Here is a 22186-nt window from a genome sequence, read left to right on the forward strand (position 1 = left end):
TGGTACAGTCCTCATTGGGTTTTGCTACTCCAGTGTCATTTATGCTGTCAAATGTTCCTGGCTACTTAGCAGACCTATTTTGACATTTTGCCGGTTGGGACTCCCTCTAGCTCAGGGGCGGGGAACTTCTGGCTCACAGGTCAATCTTGGCCCTATCAGGGGTTCCAATTTAGCCCATGAGGACATTTTCGACAAACCACACCCACCGGTGGCATCAGCTCATGGGCAGGGTTCAATCCTGCTGGGTGCTGCTTCACTAGTGGGGAGTACATTAGCAAAGTAAATCCCTGCAGAGAGCGGAATTGAATCCTCTACTCACCAGTTGGTGAGTGGAGCACTTAATCTTGCTGGGTGCTGCTTTACCACTGCATTTTATGCAAATAATCTCTCCCTTCACCTATAAGTCAACTTTAGCATGTGCTTGGTAATGCACACTTATCAGCTACCTGACATCATTATGTCAAATAATCCAGAATGCGGCAGCTAGACTGGTGACTGGGGGCGGCCGCTGAGACCACATAACACCGGTATTGAAAGACCTACATTGGCTCCCAGGATGTTTCCGAGCACAATTCAAAGTGTTGGTGTTGACCTTTAAAGTCCTAAACAGCCTCGGCCTGGTATACCTGAAGGAGCGTCTCCAATCACATCGTTCTGCCCGGACGCTGAGGTCCAGCGCCAAGGGCCTTCTGGCGGTTCCCTCACTGCGAGAAGCAAAGCTACAGGGAACCAGGCAGAGGACCTTCTCAGTAGTGGCGTCCACCCTGTGGAACACCCTCCCATCAGATATCAAAGAGATAAATAACTACTTGACATTTAGAAGACATCTGAAAGCAACCATGTTCAGGAAAGTTTTAAATGTGTGACATTTTAATGTATTTTTAATCTTTGTTGGAAGCCGCCCAGAGTGGCTGGGGAACCCAGCCAGATGGGCGGGGTACAAATAAATTATTATTATTATTATTATTATTATTATTATTATTATTATTATTATATTGAGAGGTGTGTGGCTACTGCGTACCTGTCGAAGGTGGCTCATGGGGTGGGGGCATTAAAGTTCTTGGCTGTTGAGTCAAAAAGGTTTCCTGTGTGGTGTAGTGGTTGAGAGCCAGTGTGGTGTAGTGGTTGAGAGTGGTAGTCTTGTAATCTGGGGAACCGGGTTCGAGTCTCCGCTACTCCACATGCCGCTGCTGGGTGACCTTGGGCCAGTCACACTTCCTTGAAGTCTCTCAGCCCCACTCACCTCACAGAGTGTTTGTTGTGGGGGAGGAAGGGAAAGGAGAATGTTAGCCGCTTTGAGACTCCTTAAAGGGAGTGAAAGGCGGGATATCAAATCCAAAGTCTTCTTCTTCTGTATCTGCTTCTAGCCAATTGAACAGGCTTACTCACTAGGCTTATCTAAATTTATATGTCTGACTAGCTTCCCCCAGCTGCTAATGCAGTTAGTGAAATCAGGGGGTATGGCTCAAATTCCAGTGAGCAGGAATTTGAAAGGGAAAGGTCAATTTAGCCCCTGGGAATGGGATTGTTTTTGTAACCAAGGGAAAGGAAGGTGGGTGTTAAGAAGGGATAAGGCAATGGGCAGTGAGATAACTGTAGAATTAATGCCCTATGGATGTTTCCTTTTTAAACCAAATGTTTTTAACCAGTCACAAAATGGCTGCCACATCTTAAAGTAGAAAAAGAGACAGGGCCACAAATGGTCAGCCACCTCATCAATGGGGAGAGGGCACCAACAGAATCCACTGCTGTGTTCGCTTGCAGCGAGAATCCATCACTTCTCTGTTTAGAACAGAATGGATGGTGAGTGTCCAGTTCTGGCATTCAGTGAAGGGGTGGGCATGTTTAGGGGGCGAAGGTATTCAGTGTGGTAAAGGCCAAACCAGTTCAAACAAGAACTAAGCAGGAAGAGCAAACATTCTCTAATGCATTGCAGTTTTGAGAGGTTACTTCTTGAGACCTTTCACAGGCATCACAGGAGGCACCATGTTGGGAACCCCCGCCATAGCCCATATCTTATTTAAGTTCACAAATGAACAAAAATGAAATAGAATATTCTATCCTCCTGCTCTTGATCAGTATAAATGGTGTTCAGGGAATCATTTTCTTTCTCTGTTTGCTGTCTAACTCATTTTTATATGTCATCACCCTGCTGAAGGCCCCAGGATTCTGGCCCATAAGCCTGGCTGAGGAACTATGAACTTTATTTTAAAAATGTCAGGAAACCTGGAAATTAAGATATGCTATGGAACTTACATGTTCATTTTCACAACTGGATAGTCTGGAAGTAGCAAAGAGGATGGCCAATGGCATGCACTGATTGCTTGCTTTGTCAGTGCAACTACAATGACAATGTTCTCAAATTTTGAAGAAAATGAAGCAACTTTAAGCAATGTAATATTACAGTAATTTATTTTACATAAATAAAAAATACTTATTTTAACGTCACATTAAATTATCTTCTGTATGAGAATATGCCTTACATGAAGAACTGTGTACCATTAAACAGAAATCATCTGGTTTCTAGTCTTTTATCACTATTTGCTTCCTGTTTCATTGGGTTGCTAATGAGCAAATTCAAACCATCATATCAAAGCCCCCAAAAAGAGGATACAGAGAAACGTGGAAGCAAAAATATTAATGTTATATGGACAAAATATAAAACAATCTTACCAATCAGAAGCATTTATTTATTTATTTAAAAATGCGAAAAAAACAGTGCTTAAGAACTAAAAGCGAAAATGCCTGCATTTTTTATCTGATATAGGTGTAAAGTGGCTCAGAAGTCCATTAAATGAGATTTCTTAATTTTCTGAATAATCTCTTCTGAATAAATCCTCAAGAAAGATAACTGTACTGATAGCTGATGTGGACAAAATAATAATGCATTAAGCCATTTCAACTACATTTAGTCATGGAAATAGGAGAAAAATAACTGTTCAATTGGAAATACATTACAATTTTCAAAATAAAATTGATTTTTAAAAAGGAATGTCAAATTCCCTTGTACTGAAAAGGTGATATAGATACCCCAGTTGTATAAAGTTATTGTGAAGCTCCAAAATTCTGCTGATAGTTTGTCTTACATTGAGGGTGGTCCAAATAGAGTTCGTAACACAGATAGGTGACTGGAATATCTGTCTGTCTGTCTGTCTATCTATCTATCTATCTATCTATCTATCTATCTATCTATCTACAGTGGTGCCTCGCAAGACGAAATTAATTCGTTCCGTGAATTTTGTCGTCTTGCGATATTTTTCGTCTTGCGAAGCACGGTGTCGGGAAAGTTTTGGAAAAGCTTCAAAAATCACCATAGTCTTTAAAAGCCTCAAAAAAGGCTACCACACCACGTTCTATGAGTTGCTCCTCGAAGTCAAGCCGCAACTGTATTAACGGTGTTAAGAAAAAGGAAACAAACTTGCAAGACGTTTCCGTCTTGCGAAGCAAGCCCATAGGGAAAATCGTCTTGCGAAGCAGCTCAAAATACAAAAAACCCTTTTGTCTAGCGAGTTTTTTGTCTTGCAAGGCATTCGTCTTGCGAGGTACCACTGTATCATCTATCTCATTAGAAATAGACCTAAAAGTCTTACAAATATTCCATCCTTTTTCATTGTTGACCAAGACAATTAAATGAATGTACTTGGAAATGAGTTGCCTTTCTGCCGTTGTTCCCCCTATGCTAGCATGGAAGACAGCAAGCAAGCAGGAAGGAAGGAAGATGCATGGGGGCCAGACAGGCAAGTCATTCTATCAGTTATATTTTATTTGCACAATTGGAATTAATTTCAGGAACCAAAGTGCTTTTTTCTGTGCAGCTTGAGCAGGAGCAGTGAACATTGCTATGGTTCATTATTGTCTTCACTTACCTCACAGTTGTGAAGAATATCTCAACATTGTGAATGGTCTGTTTCACCAATAAGAAAAAAAGATTGGAATAGGCCAATATATTTGTGAATTGTACTTGGATAAAGGTGACTTTTCTTCTTTACGTTCTCAAATTTCTTAACCTAGCTCAAGGTAGTCATCTGAACGAGCCAGAAATTTAATGATAATCAATCACAGTCAGTCCATCATTTGAAAAATAAGAATTTAGAACCATCTGATGCTAAAATGGGAACTGGACATTACATTTTGGCGACTGTAACCTTGGTTTAAGGAGCCATTTGGTGCCTGGCTTATATACATGAGTTTCTAACACTGACCACTACAGGTTGTTCCACTAAGCCACCTAGCAGCTGCATTTTGTACTAGCTGCAGCTACCAAACCAAGTGCAAGGGTCGTCTAATTGTAAAGTTATCTTGTCTGTGGTAAGGGGAACTGCAGATTCCAGCAGCAGAACAGCCTTTATACACAGCACATCATGATTTGATTAATCACATTCAAGTATTCAAAACCCCTTTTTAACAGCCCCTATGTTACCACAGTGACCTCCTCCCTACCCTGAAACTTTTGTCAGTTATTAAATAAAAAGCATGATAAATCCTTAGGCTATGACCATTTACTTTGATGTGCAAACTGCCATGATACTAGTCAGGGTTTTCCTGCTGCGAAAACCAGCAGGCAGGATGGAAAAAAACAGTTATCCTGAAGACTCAACGGCAGGAATAGGAACATTGGGACATGCCTTATACTGAGTCTGATAATTGATCCATCTAGCTCTGGAATCTGGGTGGTGGTGGTGCACAGACATAATTCCACTGCCTATAACTTAAGCTTGAACCTTCAGATTCCCACCAAGAGCATAGCTATGGTCCATTAGGTCAGTGTTTCCCAACCTTGTGCCTCCAGCTGTTTTTGAACTACAACTCCCATCATCCCTGACTAGCAAGACCAGTGACAAGGTATGATGGGAATTGTAGTCCAAAAACAGCTGGAGGCACAAGGTTGGGAAACACTGCATTAGGTATTGTCTGAAGAATTGGTCTGCTTTTGAAGACTTGCTCATGAGTTTCCTTTTACTCATGCAGTCTTTATTCACCAGGCGTGCATTTCTGCATCTGGTAGCCAACCAAGCCTGCAACTTTAGGCTCCTGTGGTCCGGAGAACTAGGTGAATGCCTGATGTTTGTCTCAGATTCCGAGAAGAGGTTATCCACATATTAGGAGGAAACATGTACTGCTATCTTCATCAATAACACAGGATCCAATTGATGTGGCTTAATGTTCCTTGACATGGCCCGTCTCGCTATAACATTGTGCTTTGGGGAGCTTAAAATCATCTCTGAAGAGGATCACTCCAGTGAAAGCAAGATAGTAACTACCCCCAAGGAGCCTCTCCTAAATAGAGTTCATATATCTTGTATTAATACGAGGTTAGGTATTTTGGTTATCTTCCACTACCCTAACATCTTGGTCAGAAAATTGTCCACAGAACATCCTGTTCTTCCTGTAACTGCCCTTTTTGCTAACCATCTTCTAGGTTCTCCCCCACCCTTTCCATTCTCTCCCCATTCCGTCTTGTTCATAACCAAGCTCCGCCCACATTCCAAAGGGAAATCTCCTGACGGTTGCTATAGACAGAATCCTTCTCCTCTATCTAACATGCAGCCTTCTTCCTCTCTTGCCTTGCACCCACAAGGAGCTTCCCTACTGAGAAAGACAAGCAAGAGTGGAGTGGTTTAGTGAATTATTTCACTGATCAAGGAAAATGACTAGCAATCTTGCCTGGCTACTGGTGCTGATCTCATGGAACGTGTTATGTGAGAATGCAGGTCAGAAACCACCACAGGGTTTTAGATATGCTTCTTATGAAGTGATCATCCCAAGGAAACTGACTCCCCGATATGGAGAACAGGAAACTCATGATGTCACATACCTGCTGCAGATTGAGGGGAAGGGTCATGTGGTGACACTCAGGAAAAAGAAGAGCGTTGTCCCTAAACACTTCACTGTCATCACATACAGTAAGGATGGAGAGCTCCAGGTGGACTATCCTTTCATCAAAGATGACTGCTTCTACCATGGCTTTGTACAAGACAAGCCTTCTTCTAAGGTCACCCTCAGCACTTGCTCGGGGGGCCTCAGAGGTCTGCTTCACTTAGAAAATTACACCTTTGAAATTGAACCTGTTCAGGCACCTGGTACTTTTCAACATGTGCTGTACAGATTGGAGGGAATCAAAGGTGCTGTTCGCATGAGGTGTGGGTTAACAAAGGAAAAGCAAAGGAGCCAAGAGGCCATGTTCCAAAACAAAAGAAAAGTATTGACTGAAAGTGCTGCTAGAGGAGCCTGGTTGCCACACACCAGGTACCTAGAGGTTGCAATCGTGATAGAACATGAACGATATGTCAGGTTTGACAGAAATGAAAGTCGTGTTGCTAGGCAAGTTATTGATATCATCCATACTGCAAACTCACTGTATGAGCCACTGTCTCTTGAGCTGTCTATAGCTGGCTTGGAAATATGGACAGAAAAAAACCTCATAAATATTGTTAACAGCATAGATGACACTCTTAGTAAGTTCACCCACTTTTTAAAAAATTCACTAAGTAAACGTATACATCTTGATGCTGCTCACTTATTTATATATAAGAGTTACGGAATTACACTTGGATTAGCGTACATAGGAACAGTTTGTAGCCCCCATTGGGCATCTGGTGTTGAATCATATGTGACTCCCAGTTTGTTCCTTATTTCTCACACATTTTCCCATGAATTAGGACACAATCTTGGAATGAAACATGATGAAAAATACTGTACTTGTAATCGAAGTGCTTGCATAATGGCTGCATATCAAACAAACTCTGATAAGTTTAGCAACTGTAGTTATAAAGAATATTTCAACAGAAGAAACAAGCAGTGTTTGCTAATTCCACCAGACTCCACTAAAATATATAAATTTGCATACTGTGGAAATCAACTAGTGGAAGATGGAGAGGAATGTGATTGTGGTTCACCTGATCAATGCAATTTGGATCCATGCTGCCAGTCTAATTGCATGTTGAGTCCAAGTGCTGCTTGTGCTTTTGGACAGTGCTGTGTTCAGTGTCAGTATCTTCCAGTTCATAAGGTTTGCAGAGAACAGGTCAGCAGCAGCTGTGATCTCCCCGAGTATTGCAACGGGACTTCAGAATGGTGTCCTGAAGATGTTTATGTACAAGATGGTGCCCCATGTAGTGATGGGGCATATTGCTATCATGGGAATTGCACAACTCACAATGGGCAGTGCAGAATGATCTTTGGCAAAAAAGCAACCGGTGCATCAAAGGATTGCTTCAGTGAAATGAATGCTCGAGGTGATCGCTTTGGCAACTGTGGGCTTAGACATGACACTTATAAGAAATGTGATACTCAGAACATCTTGTGCGGCCGAATCCAGTGTGAAAATGTTGATACAGTACCTTCTTTGGAGGAACACAGCACCATAATTAATATGCATCTTGGCAGTAGGCATTGCTGGAGTACAGATTACCACGCTGGAATGGAGATACCTGATATTGGAGCAGTGAGAGATGGGACTCCTTGTGGTACAGAAATGATGTGTATTAATGGGGAGTGCAAGGATGTGTCTCTCTTGAAATATGATTGCAATGTCACAAAGTGTCATAATCGAGGAATATGCAACACCTACAAACATTGTCATTGTGATGATGGCTGGGCCCCTCCAGACTGTCTAAACCAAGGTAATGGTGGCAGCATTGACAGTGGACCTCCTCCACCAGGGAACACTTCAAAACGTAGCGTCAACATGACAGGAATTATAGCAGCAATTGTATTTCTTGTTTCTACTATTTTTGCTGTTTTTGGGCTTGGTATTTATTTCAGGAAGCGTCTGAGAGAGCGGTTTGTATAAAAACCAGAAAAAACATATGAAGAAGGTGTAAAAGAGGAAGAAAATCCTGTCCCAACTGAATCACAGAATTGAACAATACACTGAATTTGTCAAATAGATGTGCAGGAAATAATGGACAGTATTATGCAGTGATACATTTATGTTTCTAAAGTTTTTAAAGCCCTTCTTCATTTGTCTACTAGGCACAATAGGACAGAACTCTGCAATGTGTTGATGTTGTCTGCAGTCTCTTAACTCTCAGAAGTATCTCCCTTAAGCCCACTGGGGAAAAGAATGTGGAGGAATGCTAAATACTTTCAGCAAAAGCCAGGCTCTGAATAAAGTCCCATTCTCACAGAAACCAACATAACCACTGAAGTCATTTGAGTAACTGAGGTGATATCCTAAAATATGCCTGCTGTAGAGCAGTAAAAAGGCAACAAAACACTTTAACAGCTGAGCATTACAACGTTACGTAATCTTAGTGATTCCATGTCTTCATATCAAAGCAACTGAAGAATGCAGAGAACCGTGGAAACAAAATGTTAGAATGACAAAATGTTGATTTGTTTATCTAATTTATTCTTCATACTTTAAAGAAGGTAATCCAAAATGATTTATAATATAAAAACAAACCCATACTGTACATTGAAACCAACAGAAAATAAAATAAAAACCAAAGATAAATGTAAAATAAAATCCCATTTTTAAAAGGCGGGATTAAAACATTCCAACCACTGGAGACCACAGATAACTAAAAGCAAAGGTCTAGCAAAAGAGGGGGGAGTTTTTGCTTAGTGCCTAAAGCTATTTCTTCATGATGCCAGGTGAGCCTCCTCAGGGGGAGCATTCCATAAGTAGGGAGCCACCACTGAAAAGCCCCCTTCTTGTGTTGCCACCCCCCAGAACTCCTGAGGAGGAGCCACAAGAAGAAAGGCCTCAGATTATTATTGTAGGGTCTATGCTGGTTTATACGGGGAGAGGTGTTTCTTCAGGTATTTGGGTACTGAGCCACAATAGGCTTTGTAGGTCAAAACCAGCACCTTGAATTGGGCTCAGAAACTGATTGGCAACCAGTGTGTTTGGGCCAGGATTGGTGTTATGTGCTCAGACTGTCTTGCCTCCGTGAGCAACCTGGCTACTGAATTCTGTACCAACTTCTGAATTGCCTTCAAAGACAGCCCCATGTATAACACATTGAGTAATCTAACCCAGAGGTCATCAGAGTATGGCTGGCCACCAGCCAAAGCAGATGGAAGACACTTCATGCTACCAAGGCCACTTGAGCCTCAAGTGACAGCAAAGCGAAGTTTCCAGAAGTATCCCCAAGCTATGTAACTACTCCTTCAGAGGGAGTGTAATCCCATCAAGAGCAGGCCATTTCCCATCCATCCAGTCTAGGGAACCGTTCACTTCAGTTTAATCTGAACTGAGCTTCAGTTTATTGGCTCCCATCCAGTCTATTACTGAGTCAAGACATCAGTCATGCACATCCACTGCTACACTTGTAGATGTTAAGAAATCCAGATGTGCCATCAACATATTGCTGTCAACATACTGCAAGACTCTGGATGACTCCACCCAGCAGTTTCCTGTAGATTAACATGTTTAACAGCATGGGGGACATGCTTGATCCCTAAGGAGCCCTGCATTGAAGACTTTGTGAAGCTGAAAAGCACTCCCCAAGCATCATCCTGTGGAAATGACTATCCAAGTAGGACCAGAACCACCGCAAAGCAGTGCTGCCCACCCTCACACTGGGACAACTGCTCCAGAAGGATACCATAGTGAATAGTATTGAAAGCCACTGAGAGATCAATAGGATTAACAGGAAATTAACACATTCTCCCATCCCTCTCCTGACTGAGGTCATCATACAGCATAACAAAAGCAGTTTCCATGCCCAAACAGACTTAAACCTTGATTAAAATGGATGCAGAAAATTCGTTTCATTGAAGAGAGCCTGGCTCTGGCTCACAACCAGTCACTCAAAATATACAAGTAAGCGTTTATTTCTTTGTTTTAAAAGACAAAAAGCAGTGATTAAAAACACTGAAAGTGCAAATGCTAACATTTTTTTATCAAAATAGGTGTAAAATGGTTGAGAAGTCCTAATGTTATGAATAATTTCTTCTGAATAAACCCTAAAGGGAGATTACTGAACGTTGCTATGGACAAAAGAGGGATGCTTTAATCCTTAAGTTCCAAAGTTCTGCTAATAGCAGACATATCTTATATAGGGACCAACTTCAGTGTTGCACATAAAGGTGACTGGATCTCATCACATCTCTCTCTCTCTCTCTCTCTCTCTCTCTCTCTCTCTCTCTCTCTCTCTCTCTCACACACACACACACACACACACACACGGAGTTGCAAATATTGGCCACAGATACTGCAGCTGAGGGAGGAAGGAGCTTCAATGCTCTATTCCACAGCATCCCAGCTCTTCCCTTTTCAGTACAGTTGAAGGTGAAGAAGCCTGCAGAGGAAAAAGGGGAAGGCAGAAGCAGTATTATGCCCTTGTTAGACCTTCCTCTTTCCAGACTAGAAATGGGAATGTGGGGCTGAGCTGCTCTTTTACTCTCCAAAATTTCATAGGTGAAGTAGGCACACTTATTTGAAACAATAGGAAACTAAAGCCCTGGGAACGACGCTGCTAGTCACCGAGACAGCTACAGTGGTACCTCGCAAGACGAATGCCTCGCAAGACGGAAAACTCGCAAGATGAAAGGGTTTTTTGTTTTTTGAGCTGCTTCGCAAGACGATTTTCTTTATCGGCTTGCTTTGCAAGACGGAAACATCTTGCAAATTTGTTTCCTTTTTCTTAACACCGTTAATACAGTTGCGACTTGACTTCGAGGAGCAACTCATAGCACGCGGTGTGGTAGCCTTTTTTTGAGGTTTTTGAAGACTTTGGTGATTTTTGAAGCTTTTCCAAAACTTTTCCGACACCGTGCTTCGCAAGACGAAAAAAATCGCAAGACGACAAAACTTGCGAAACGAATTAATTTCGTCTTGCGAGGCACCACTGTAATCTTACACAGTGGCATCTGGCTTTTTGCTTATTGTACTGGGATAAGGGGTTGCTTGTGCGTAAGCGCTTAAACGCTCCCAGTTTTGTGGTTAGTTTTAAACTCTCTCTAACCGGACAGCCATGAGTGCGTGGCTGCCTTAATCACTGGCAGAATCCGTCAGTGGGCGTTTCCTGAATTTCTTCCAACATAAAAGTTCTTTGACAGAAAGTCTCCTCCTTGATTCTCTGCGCGACAGCTTTCTGCGCAGAGTGGGCGTCCCAAGGGGAGGTCCCGAGCTCTCTCCACTGGTCTCGCTTGAAGCGTCTCTGCGCCTCACCTACAACACTGTCTCCTCCTCCCCTCCTTCTTCAGCGGAAACTCTCCCTCTCCCCCTGCTGGTTCCCTCCTCAGCATCCGAGGGTCTCCCAGCATCCGAGAGCCTCTCCACCACCCTGAGCTCCGATGGCAGTTCCCTGACACTTATAGTCTGAGGTCTGCACTTGCTCAGAGTCCAGGCTGGCACTGTTTTGAGCCTGGTCCTCAGCTATCCATCTCTCCACTGTAAATGGAGAAAACCACCTTTCTTTGTTTCTACAGAGGTTCCTTACAAATAAAAGGCAAGTGTAGAAAACCAGGACGTATCTCTGTAAAAAAACACACACCCTCATTTCAGAGATAACATGTTTTTCTGCCAGAAAAAGTATTAGAAAAAGTCTGTTAAAGCCTATAAAACAATTTGTTCTACCAAGACACTGCTGATTTACTACAAATTCATATTATCCCAAAGATGTATTTAAATCAGTTTGGATGTGTGTGTTGTATAATGTTGTAACTCTTTGTGACATATTTCAATTACATATTACTTTTCAAAACTGTTTTGAGGTTTTCCCCCCCTACAAACATTTGCAGTTGCCGTCATCTTTTATAAAATCAAAATTACATTTAAAAAGAACTAGATTAAGTCAGTAGGGCAGAGACTCTTAATCTCAGAGTTGTGGATTCGAGCCCATGTTGGGCAAAAGATTCTTGGATTGCAGGGGGCTGGAGTAGAAGGCCTTCACGATCCCTTCAAACTCTACAATTCTATGATTTTATGATAAGAGAGTATTTTAATTTCTTTATAAAAATGTATTCTGCTTAATATATATATTTTTAATATATATATTTTAATATATATTTCCGCTGTTTGACAGTGGAATTTGCTGCCAAGGAGTGTGGTGGAGTCTCCTTCTTTGGAGGTCTTTAAGCAGAGGCTTGACAACCATATGTCAGGAGTTCTCTGATGGTGTTTCCTGCTTGGCTGGGGGTTGGACTCGATGGCCCTTCTGGTCTATTCCAACTCTATGATTCTATGATTCTATGATTTAGGGTGTGACCCGTAACACTCAGTAAATAAAAATTTGTCTCAGTAAATTTGTCACAAATAAAATTGATTTTGTCATGAAAATAAAAGAAAAAAATATTCTGGAAATCCATTATTATGTTCTAAATGCAATGGAATTTTAAAAAGCCATGTCAGGTTTCTGGTGTTGAAAGCTTCAAAAATAAGTCATGCCAGACTAATCTGATTTCTTTTTTTTTTGATGGAATTACAAACTTGGTGAATGAGGGAAATGCTGTGGATATAGTCTATCTTGATTCAGTAAGGCGGTACCTGTTTATCTACTTGCACTGGTATGCAAACAATACTGCCAATGGTAGTTCATGAGGAAGCTCAGGCTCGATTACCTGGGTCTGCACTAAGAGACAGCCAAGATGGTCTCTGGCCTCTTCAGCAGCCTCAGTTTTGTAGCTGGACTTATAACTACAACATAACTAAAGTAGTCATAAGCAATAAAGAAAACATAAAAAATATACAACCAAACTGAACAATTTCCACATAAATCACAAGATCTATAATAAAGATACAAAAAACCACCAACAGCAGCAACCACCAACCCTCCCAACAAAATCCGGCAAACAACACCCCAGCCCAAGGGTGTGTTCAGCAGTCTCAGCTTTTGTAGCTGTAGTCAGTCAGGGCACCTCCTCCTAGGTCAGGTGGGAAAAGGCTGCAAGGCAGAGAGCAGGTCTTCCAGGACTCGCAGCCAAGAGTCACAGCCAAGATGCCCTTGGGATGAGGGGAAGCTGCCCTGTATGCCCTGCATGTGTGTTGGTGGAAGAAGGAGTGAGCCACCTCAAAATGAGTAGACACATTGGAGAATTTTGAATGTGAGCCTTTTCATCAAAAGGACCACATATGCAACAGCTACAGTGTGACTCTGTGAACCAGATGGACAAGTAAAGACTTCCTATAATTTGTTTTAAAAACACCTTCATATAAAATTTATAACATTTGATACAAACTACTCCAACCTGTGGGTGGCGCTGTGGGTAAAACCTCAGTGCCTAGGACTTGCCGATCACATGGTCGGCAGTTTGAATCCCCGCGGCGAGGTGAGCTCCCGTCTTTCGGTCCCAGCTCCTAGCAGTTCGAAAGCACCCTTAAGTGCAAGTAGATAAATAGGTACCGCTTTCTAGCGGGAAGGTAAACGGCGTATCCATGTGCTGCGCTGGTGCTGGCTCGCCAGAGCAGCTTCGTCACGCTGGCCACGTGACCTGGAAGTGTCTCCGGACAGCGCTGGCCCCCGGCCTCTTAAGTGAGATGGGCGCACAACCCTAGAGTCGGACACGACTGGCCCGTACAGGCAGGGGTACCTTTACCTTTACCTTTACTCCAACCTGCATCTAATATCATATTGTAAATTTATGAGATCTATGGATTTAGGGCGTTATACAAATTTAATAAAATAATAATAATTAAAAACTCCCCCTTTGCCTTACCTGCTATTGCTGCATATTGCTGGCCAAATCTCTGTAGGGCAGGCAACCTGCTGTTCACATATCCTGCTTCCAGCCCTTCAGTGGTACAAGAAATACTATATCTATACCAAATTTGTTCATGACAAGGCCATAGGAACTCCTACTAGCGCATAGCTGTCAACGTTTCCCTTTTTCTAAGGGAAATTCCCTTATTCCAAATAGGATTCCTCACAAGAAAAGGGAAAAGTTGACAGCTATGTGACTAGGTATTCTTCCATTGCCCTGCACTCAGTTCCCATGATTACCTGACACTATGGCCCTCAGCCTATCAGCACTCCTTTCTGTTCTTCCTGTTAAATCCCCTGTCAGGCACTCTGACCCGCTTCCCGCTCGCCCAGTCTCTGCATTCTATTCTGTCCCTAATCACCAAGGCCCGCCCACATTCCAAAGGTAAATCTACAGACGGTTGCTATCATCAGAATCCTTCTCTCTCTGTAGGAGTCTCCTTCAAATTTTGCTTTGGGCCCACAACAGGCCATCCCATGGGATGCCTTAGTGCATTCTTTCACCTGTCAGGGAAGATGACAAGCAGTCTTCCCTGGCTGCTGGTGCAGATCTCATGGAATGTGTTGAGTGAGACTGTAGGTCAGAACCCTCCACAGGGCTATAGGTATGCCTCCTATGAGATGATTGTCCCAAGGAAATTAACCCCCCGATATGGACAAAACCCCCACACTATCACTTACTTGCTGCAAATTGAGGGGAAGGGCCACATCGTGAAGCTCAGGAAAATGAAGCCTAAACATTTCCCTGTCTTCACTTACAGTAGGGAAGCGGACCTTCAGATGGACTATCCTTTCATCAGAGATTACTTCTTCTACCGCGAAGAAGCCTCTCGAGTCACCCTCAGACTTGCTCAGGGGTCTGTTGCATTTAGAAAACCGCACCTATGAAATCGAACCTGTTCAGACATCTGCTACTTCTCAATATGTGTTGTATAGATTGGAGGAAATGGTGGGTGCTGTACGAATGAGGTGCGGGCTAACAGAGGAAGAGCAAAGACGCCAAGAGGCCATGATCCAAAGCACAAATAATGTAACAGTTCAAATTGATGCGAAAGGAGCCTTGTGGACACACACCAGATACTTGGAGCTTGCCATTGTGATAGAACATGAACGATATGTCAGGTTTGACAGAAATGAAGGTCGTATTGCTTTGCAAGTTCTAGATATTATTCCAGCGTGGTAGTCTGTACTCCAGCAATGCCTATTGCCAAGGGGCGTATTAATTATGGTGCTGTGTTCCTCCAAAGAAGGTAGTTTATAAACATTTTCACACTAGATTCGGCCGCACAAGATATGCTGAGTGTTGAATAGTGGGTAGACATGGCAGACGTCACAACGATTTCTCCAAAGCAGCTCTTTATTTTGTAAGCTGGAACAGAACTGAACAGCAAACAGCTCAGCCGGCCTGCTTTTATAGGCAGCCGGCTGTCAACATTGTAGCAACAACAACCCAGGGTTTCCCGCCTAAAATAACTGACATGGACCTGAGTGAAAACTATCTGCAGTATCCCCCTGCTGGCCCAGGGTGAGAACTTCAGTACATAACACTGAGTATCACATTTCTTAAAAGTGTCATGTCTAAGCCCACAGTTGCCAAAGCGATCCCCTCAAGCATTTATTTCAGACTGCAGGTCAGAACCCTCCACAGGGATTCTGGGATTTACAAAATTCTGGGAGATTTCATGTATGGTTTTTGCAGAACACAAAAGTGCAAGCCAGCAGAGCTATGTGGTATATGTTCTATAGCAGTATTGTATGCCCTTTAACAATCAAACATCTGGGGTGAAAACATTATTTATGGGCCTGTGTAATGTAAGAAAATTGCTCTAGTGAAACTGGTTCAATTAAATACAAATTTTGCCTTTCTGACTCAGTCTGTCTTGCATTCTAATTTAACCGAAAGCATTCGTCTTTTACTTCCCTCTCACAAACCCTTCATCAGGACTGCATTGTTTAACACTTGGATATTTCCTGGAAGAATCAGTTTACAGTTCTTAACAGTGATACTTGCTCAAAACAGTGAGAGTTTATATATATATATAATCACCCATCTTTCGTAATTTATCTTTATCATATTGTACAATATACTGTTTTGAATGCCCTTTACTGATGTACAACCATGAAAACTATTGCTTAGAAATTATTTCAGATTACTTAATAAAAATATTTTATGTAAAAGTATTTTTATTTATTACATTTGTATCTCACCTTTCATCCATGGACCTCGAATAAGCATACAAAGATCTCATTTCCCCCCTCACAATAGCCTGTGAGGTAGGTAATAGCATCTGGTCTCAGATAGATCTTGGTGACTGTCCCTGCTAATTTCATGGCAGCATGGGAATTTTAACGTAGGTTTCCCTGGTGCTAGTTAAACACTCTGCAATAGTGATGTCTTCATAAAAAGGTGTATATCAGCTTTTCATCAAGAGAACACCAATTTGTTTTGGTATTGTGATTGGTTTTATGAATGCAAATCATTCCTGGAACAGTATAGTTGTCTACAATTACAGCTAATTTTTGCCTTTTATTCAAAGTAATAATAGCCTCTAGACATAAATTACTGTAGATTATTTGGTAGTCATGCCTTCTGCAGCCAGTGCAATATTTTTTATTGGGACACCTCAAGGAATTTAATGAGAGCAAAGCAGATGATATCTATGAAAGTGACAGTTTGAAACACATACAGTGTTAGAGTTGGTACAGTCCTCATTGGGTTTTGCCACTCCAGTGTCATTTATGCTGTCAAATGTTCCTGGCTACTTAGCAGACCTATTTTGACATTTTGCCGGTTGGGACTCCCTCTAGCTCAGGGGCGGGGAACTTCTGGCTCACAGGTCAATCTTGGCCCTATCAGGGGTTCCAATTTAGCCCATGAGGACATTTTCCACAAACCACACCCACCGGTGGCATCAGCTCATGGGCAGGGTTCAATCCTGCTGGGTGCTGCTTCACTAGTGGGGAGTACATTAGCAAAGTAAATTCCTGCGGAGAGCGGAATTGAATCCTCTACTCACCAGTTGGTGAGTGGAGCACTTAATCTTGCTGGGTGCTGCTTTACCACTGCATTTTATGCAAATAATCTCTCCCTTCACCCTATAAGTCAACTTTAGCATGTGCATGGTAATGCACACTTATCAGCTACCTGACATCATTATGTCAAATAATCCAGAATGCGGCAGCTAGACTGGTGACTGGGGGCGGCCGCTGAGACCACATAACACCGGTATTGAAAGACCTACATTGGCTCCCAGGATGTTTCCGAGCACAATTCAAAGTGTTGGTGTTGACCTTTAAAGTCCTAAACAGCCTCGGCCTGGTATACCTGAAGGAGCGTCTCCAATCACATCGTTCTGCCCGGACGCTGAGGTCCAGCGCCAAGGGCCTTCTGGCGGTTCCCTCACTGCGAGAAGCAAAGCTACAGGGAACCAGGCAGAGGGCCTTCTCGGTAGTGGCGTCCGCCCTGTGGAACGCCCTCCCATCAGATATCAAAGAGATAAATAACTAATTGACATTTAGAAGACATCTGAAAGCAACCATGTTCAGGAAAGTTTTTAATGTGTGACATTTTAATGTATTTTTAATCTTTGTTGGAAGCCGCCCAGAGTGGCTGGGGGAACCCAGCCAGATGGGCGGGGTAGAAATAAATTATTATTATTATTATTATTATTATTATTATTATTATTATTATTACTGACAGGTGTGTGGCTACTGTGTACCTGTTGAAGGTGGCCCATGGGGTGGTGGGCATTAAAGATCTTGGCTGTTGAGTCAAAAAGGTTTCCTGTATCTGCTTCTAGCCAATTGAACAGGCTTACTCACTAGGCTTATCTAAATTTATATGCCTGACTAGCTTCCCCCAGCTGCTGGATGGTGAGTGTCCAGTTCTGGCATTCAGTGAAGGGGTGGGCATGTTTAGGGGGCGAAGGTATTCAGTGTGGTAAAGGCCAAGCCAGTTCAAACAAGAACTAAGCAGGAAGAGCAAACATTCTCTAATACATTGCAGTTTTGAGAGGTTACTTCTTGAGACCTTTCACAGGCATCACAGGAGGCACCATATTGGGAACCCCCGCCATAGCCGATATCTTATATAAGTTCACAAATGAACAAAAATGAAATAGAATATTCTATCCTCCTGCTCTTGATCTGTATAAATGGTGTTCAGGGAATCATTTTCTTTCTCTGTTTGCTGTCTAACTCATTTTTATATGTCATCACCCTGCTGAAGGCCCCAGGATTCTGGCCCATAAGCCTGGCTGAGGAACTATGAACTTTATTTTAAAAATGTCAGGAAACCTGGAAATTAAGATATGCTATGGAATTTACATGTTCATTTTCACAACTGGATAGTCTGGAAGTAGCAAAGAGAATGGCATGCAATGATTGCTTGCTTTGTCACTGCAACTACAATGACAATGTTCTCAAATTTTGAAGAAAATGAAGCAACTTTAAGCAATGTAATATTACAGTAATTTATTTTACATAAATAAAAAATACTTATTTTAACGTCACATTAAATTATCTTCTGTATGAGAATATGCCTTACATGAAGAACTGTGTACCATTAAACAGAAATCATTTGGTTTCTAGTCTTTTATCACTATTTGCTTCCTGTTTCATTGGGTTGCTAATGAGCAAATTCAAACCATCATATCAAAGCCACCTAAAAAGAGGATACAGAGAAACGTGGAAGCAAAAATATTAATGTTATATGGACAAAATATAAAACAATCTTACCAATCAGAAGCATTTATTTATTTATTTAAAAATGCGGAAAAAAACAGTGCTTAAGAACTAAAAACAAAATGCCTGCATTTTTTATCTGATATAGGTGTAAAATAGCTCAGAAGTCCATTAAATGAGATTTCTTAATTTTCTGAATAATCTCTTCTGAATAAATCCTCAAGAAAGATAACTGTACTGACAGCTGATGTGGACAAAATAATAATGCATTAAGCCATTTCAACTACATTTAGTCATGGAAATAGGAGAAAAATAAATAACTGTCCAACTGGAATTACATTATAATTTTCAAAATAAAATTGATTTTTAAAAAGGAATGTCAAATTCCCTTGTACTGAAAAAGTGATATAGATACCCCAGTTGTATAAAGTTATTGTGAAGCTCCAAAATTCTGCTGATAGTTTGTCTTACATTGAGGGTGGTCCATATAGAGTTTGTAACACAGATAGGTGACTGGAATATCTATCTGTCTGTCTATCTATCTATCTATCTATCTATCATCTATCTATCTATCTATCTATCTATCTATCTATCTATCTATCTACAGTGGTGCCTCGCAAGACGAAATTAATTCGTTCCGTGAATTGTGTCGTCTTGCGATTTTTTTCGTCTTGCGAAGCACGGTGTCGGGAAAGTTTTGGAAAAGCTTCAAAAATCACCATAGTCTTAAAAAACCTCAAAAAGGCTACCACACCGCGTTCTATGAGTTGCTCCTCGAAGTCAAGTCGCAACTGTATTAACGGTGTTAAGAAAAAGGAAACAAACTTGCAAGACGTTTCCGTCTTGCGAAGCAAGCCCATAGGGAAAATCGTCTTGCGAAGCAGCTCAAAAAACAAAAAACCCTTTTGTCTAGCGAGTTTTTTTGTCTTGCAAGGACAATTGGAATTAATTTCAGGAACCAAAGTGCTTTTTTCTGTGCAGCTTGAGCAGGAGCAGTGAACATTGCTATGGTTCATTATTGTCTTCACTTACCTCACAGTTGTGAAGAATATCTCAACATTATGAATGGTCTGTTTCACCAATAAGAAAAAAAGATTGGAATAGGCCAATATATTTGTGAATTGTACTTGGATAAAGGTGACTTTTCTTCTTTAAGTTCTCAAATTTCTTAACCTAGCTCAAGGTAGTCATCTGAACGAGCCAGAAATTTAACTGATAATCAATCACAGTCAGTCCATCATTTGAAAAATAAGAATTTAGAACCATCTGATGCTAAAATGGGAACTGGGCCATTTACTTTGATGTGCAAACTGCCATGATACTAGTCAGGGTTTTCCTGCTGCGAAAACCAGCAGGCAGGATGGAAAAAAACAGTTATCCTGAAGACTCAACAGCAGGAATAGGAACATTGGGACATGCCTTATACTGAGTCTGATAATTGATCCATCTAGCTCTGGAATCTGGGTGGTGGTGCACAGACATAATTCCACTGCCTTTAACTTAAGCTTGAACCTTCATATTCCCACCAAGAGCATAGCTATGGTCCATTAAGTATTGTCTGAGGAATTGGTCTGCTTTTGAAGACTTGCTCATGAGTTTCCTTTTACTTCACCAGGCGTGCATTTCTGCATCTGGTAGCCAACCAAGCCTGCAACTTTAGGCTCCTGTGGTCCGGAGAACTAGGTGAATGCCTGATGTTTGTCTCAGATTCCGAGAGGAGGTTATCCACATAGTAGGAGGAAACATGTACTGCTATCTCCATCAATAACACAGGATCCAATTGATGTGGCTTAATGTTCCTTGACATGGCCCGTCTCCCTATAACATTGTGCTTGGGGAGCTTAAAATAATCTCTGAAGAGGATCACTCCAGTGAAAGCAAGATATTAACAACCCCCAAGGAGCCTCTCCTAAATAGAGTTCATATATCTTGTATTAATATGAGGTTAGTGATTTTGGTTATCTTCCACTACCCTAACATCTTGGTCAGAAAATTGTCCACAGAACATCCTGTTCTTCCTGTAACTGCCCTTTTTGCTAACCATCTTCTAGGTTCTCCCCCACCCTTTCCATTCTCTCCCCATTCCGTCTTGTTCATAACCAAGCTCCGCCCACATTCCAAAGGGAAATCTCCTGACGGTTGCTATAGACAGAATCCTTCTCCTCTATCTAACATGCAGCCTTCTTCCTCTCTTGCCTTGCACCCACAAGGAGCTTCTCTACTGAGAAAGACAAGCAAGAGTGGAGTGGTCTAGTGAATTATTTCACTGATCAAGGAAAATGACTAGCAATCTTGCCTGGCTACTGGTGCTGATCTCATGGAACGTGTTATGTGAGAATGCAGGTCAGAAACCACCACAGGGTTTTAGATATGCTTCTTATGAAGTGATCATCCCAAGGAAACTGACTCCCCGATATGGAGAACAGGAAACTCATGATGTCACATACCTGCTGCAGATTGAGGGGAAGGGTCATGTGGTGACACTCAGGAAAAAGAAGAGCGTTGTCCCTAAATACTTCACTGTCATCACATACAGTAAGGATGGAGAGCTCCAGGTGGACTATCCTTTCATCAAAGATGACTGCTTCTACCATGGCTTTGTACAAGACAAGCCTTCTTCTAAGGTCACCCTCAGCACTTGCTCGGGGGGCCTCAGAGGTCTGCTTCACTTAGAAAATTACACCTTTGAAATTGAACCTGTTCAGGCACCTGGTACTTTTCAACATGTGCTGTACAGATTGGAGGGAATCGAAGGTGCTGTTCGCATGAGGTGTGGGTTAACAAAGGAAAAGCAAAGGAGCCAAGAGGCCATGTTCCAAAACAAAAGAAAAGTATTGACTGAAAGTGCTGCTAGAGGAGCCTGGTTGCCACACACCAGGTACCTAGAGGTTGCAATCGTGATAGAACATGAACGATATGTCAGGTTTGACAGAAATGAAAGTCGTGTTGCTAGGCAAGTTATTGATATCATCCATACTGCAAACTCACTGTATGAGCCACTGTCTCTTGAGCTGTCTATAGCTGGCTTGGAAATATGGACAGAAAAAAACCTCATAGAAATTGTTAACAGCATAGATGACACTCATAATATGTTCACCCACTTTTTAAAAAGTTCACTAAGTAAACGTATACATCTTGATGCTGCTCACTTGTTTATATATAAGAGTTTTGGAAGTACACTTGGATTAGCGTATACAGGAACAGTTTGTAACCTCCATTGGGCATCTGCTGTTGAATCATATGTGACTCCCAGTTTGTTTCTTATTTCTCACACATTTTCCCATGAATTAGGACACAATCTTGGAATGGAACATGATGAAAAATACTGTACTTGTAATCGAAGTTCTTGCATAATGGCTGCATATCAAACAAACTCTGATAAGTTTAGCAACTGTAGTTATAAAGAATATTTCAACAGAAGAAACATGCAGTGTTTGCTAATTCCACCAGACTCCACTAAAATATATAAATTTGCATACTGTGGAAATGAAGTAGTGGAAGATGGAGAGGAATGTGATTGTGGTTCACCTGATCAATGCAAGTTGGATCCATGCTGCCAGTCTAATTGCATGTTGAGTCCAGATGCCACTTGTGCTTTTGGACGGTGTTGTGCTGAGTGTCAGTATCTTCCAGTTCATAAGGTTTGCAGAGAACAGGTCAGCAGCTGTGATCTCCCCGAGTATTGCAACGGGACTTCAGAATGGTGTCCTGAAGATGTTTATGTACAAGATGGTGCCCCATGTAGTGATGGGGCATATTGCTATCATGGGAATTGCACAACTCACAATGGGCAGTGCAGAATGATCTTTGGCAACAAAGCAACCGGCGCATCAGAGGATTGCTTCAGTGAA

At 41.8% G+C, this 22186-nt stretch overlaps 1 protein-coding gene and 2 pseudogenes across 6 annotated transcripts in view; all 3 read left to right on the forward strand.

Moving 5' to 3' along the window:
• The window catches only part of LOC309357736 (disintegrin and metalloproteinase domain-containing protein 20-like), a 35588-nt gene that overhangs the window by 5864 nt on the left and 7538 nt on the right, over positions 1–22186 (forward strand). Inside the window, exons 1-2 of one of the 4 annotated variants that reach the window (XM_081890094.1) lie at positions 5600–5711; positions 9640–9772. In XM_081890094.1, the coding sequence (XP_081746220.1) occupies positions 9705–9772 (68 nt within the window). In that variant the 5' untranslated portion in view covers positions 5600–5711; positions 9640–9704. Of the gene's footprint in view, positions 1–5599; positions 5712–8082; positions 9773–19804; positions 21041–22186 lie in introns of those variants that run through there. The other 3 variants (XM_081890093.1, XM_081890092.1, XM_081890095.1) reach the window with 3 other exon arrangements.
• Positions 5648–7926, forward strand: LOC309357756 (disintegrin and metalloproteinase domain-containing protein 20 pseudogene; annotated as a pseudogene). The gene has a single exon. The product of its transcript is annotated as a disintegrin and metalloproteinase domain-containing protein 20 pseudogene (transcript).
• On the forward strand, positions 12237–15830 carry LOC309357960 (disintegrin and metalloproteinase domain-containing protein 21-like; annotated as a pseudogene). The gene has a single exon. The product of its transcript is annotated as a disintegrin and metalloproteinase domain-containing protein 21-like (transcript).

Source organism: Podarcis melisellensis (assembly GCF_964234715.1).
Source record: "Podarcis melisellensis genome assembly, chromosome: 1".
Taxonomy (NCBI): Eukaryota; Metazoa; Chordata; class Lepidosauria; order Squamata; family Lacertidae; genus Podarcis; species Podarcis melisellensis.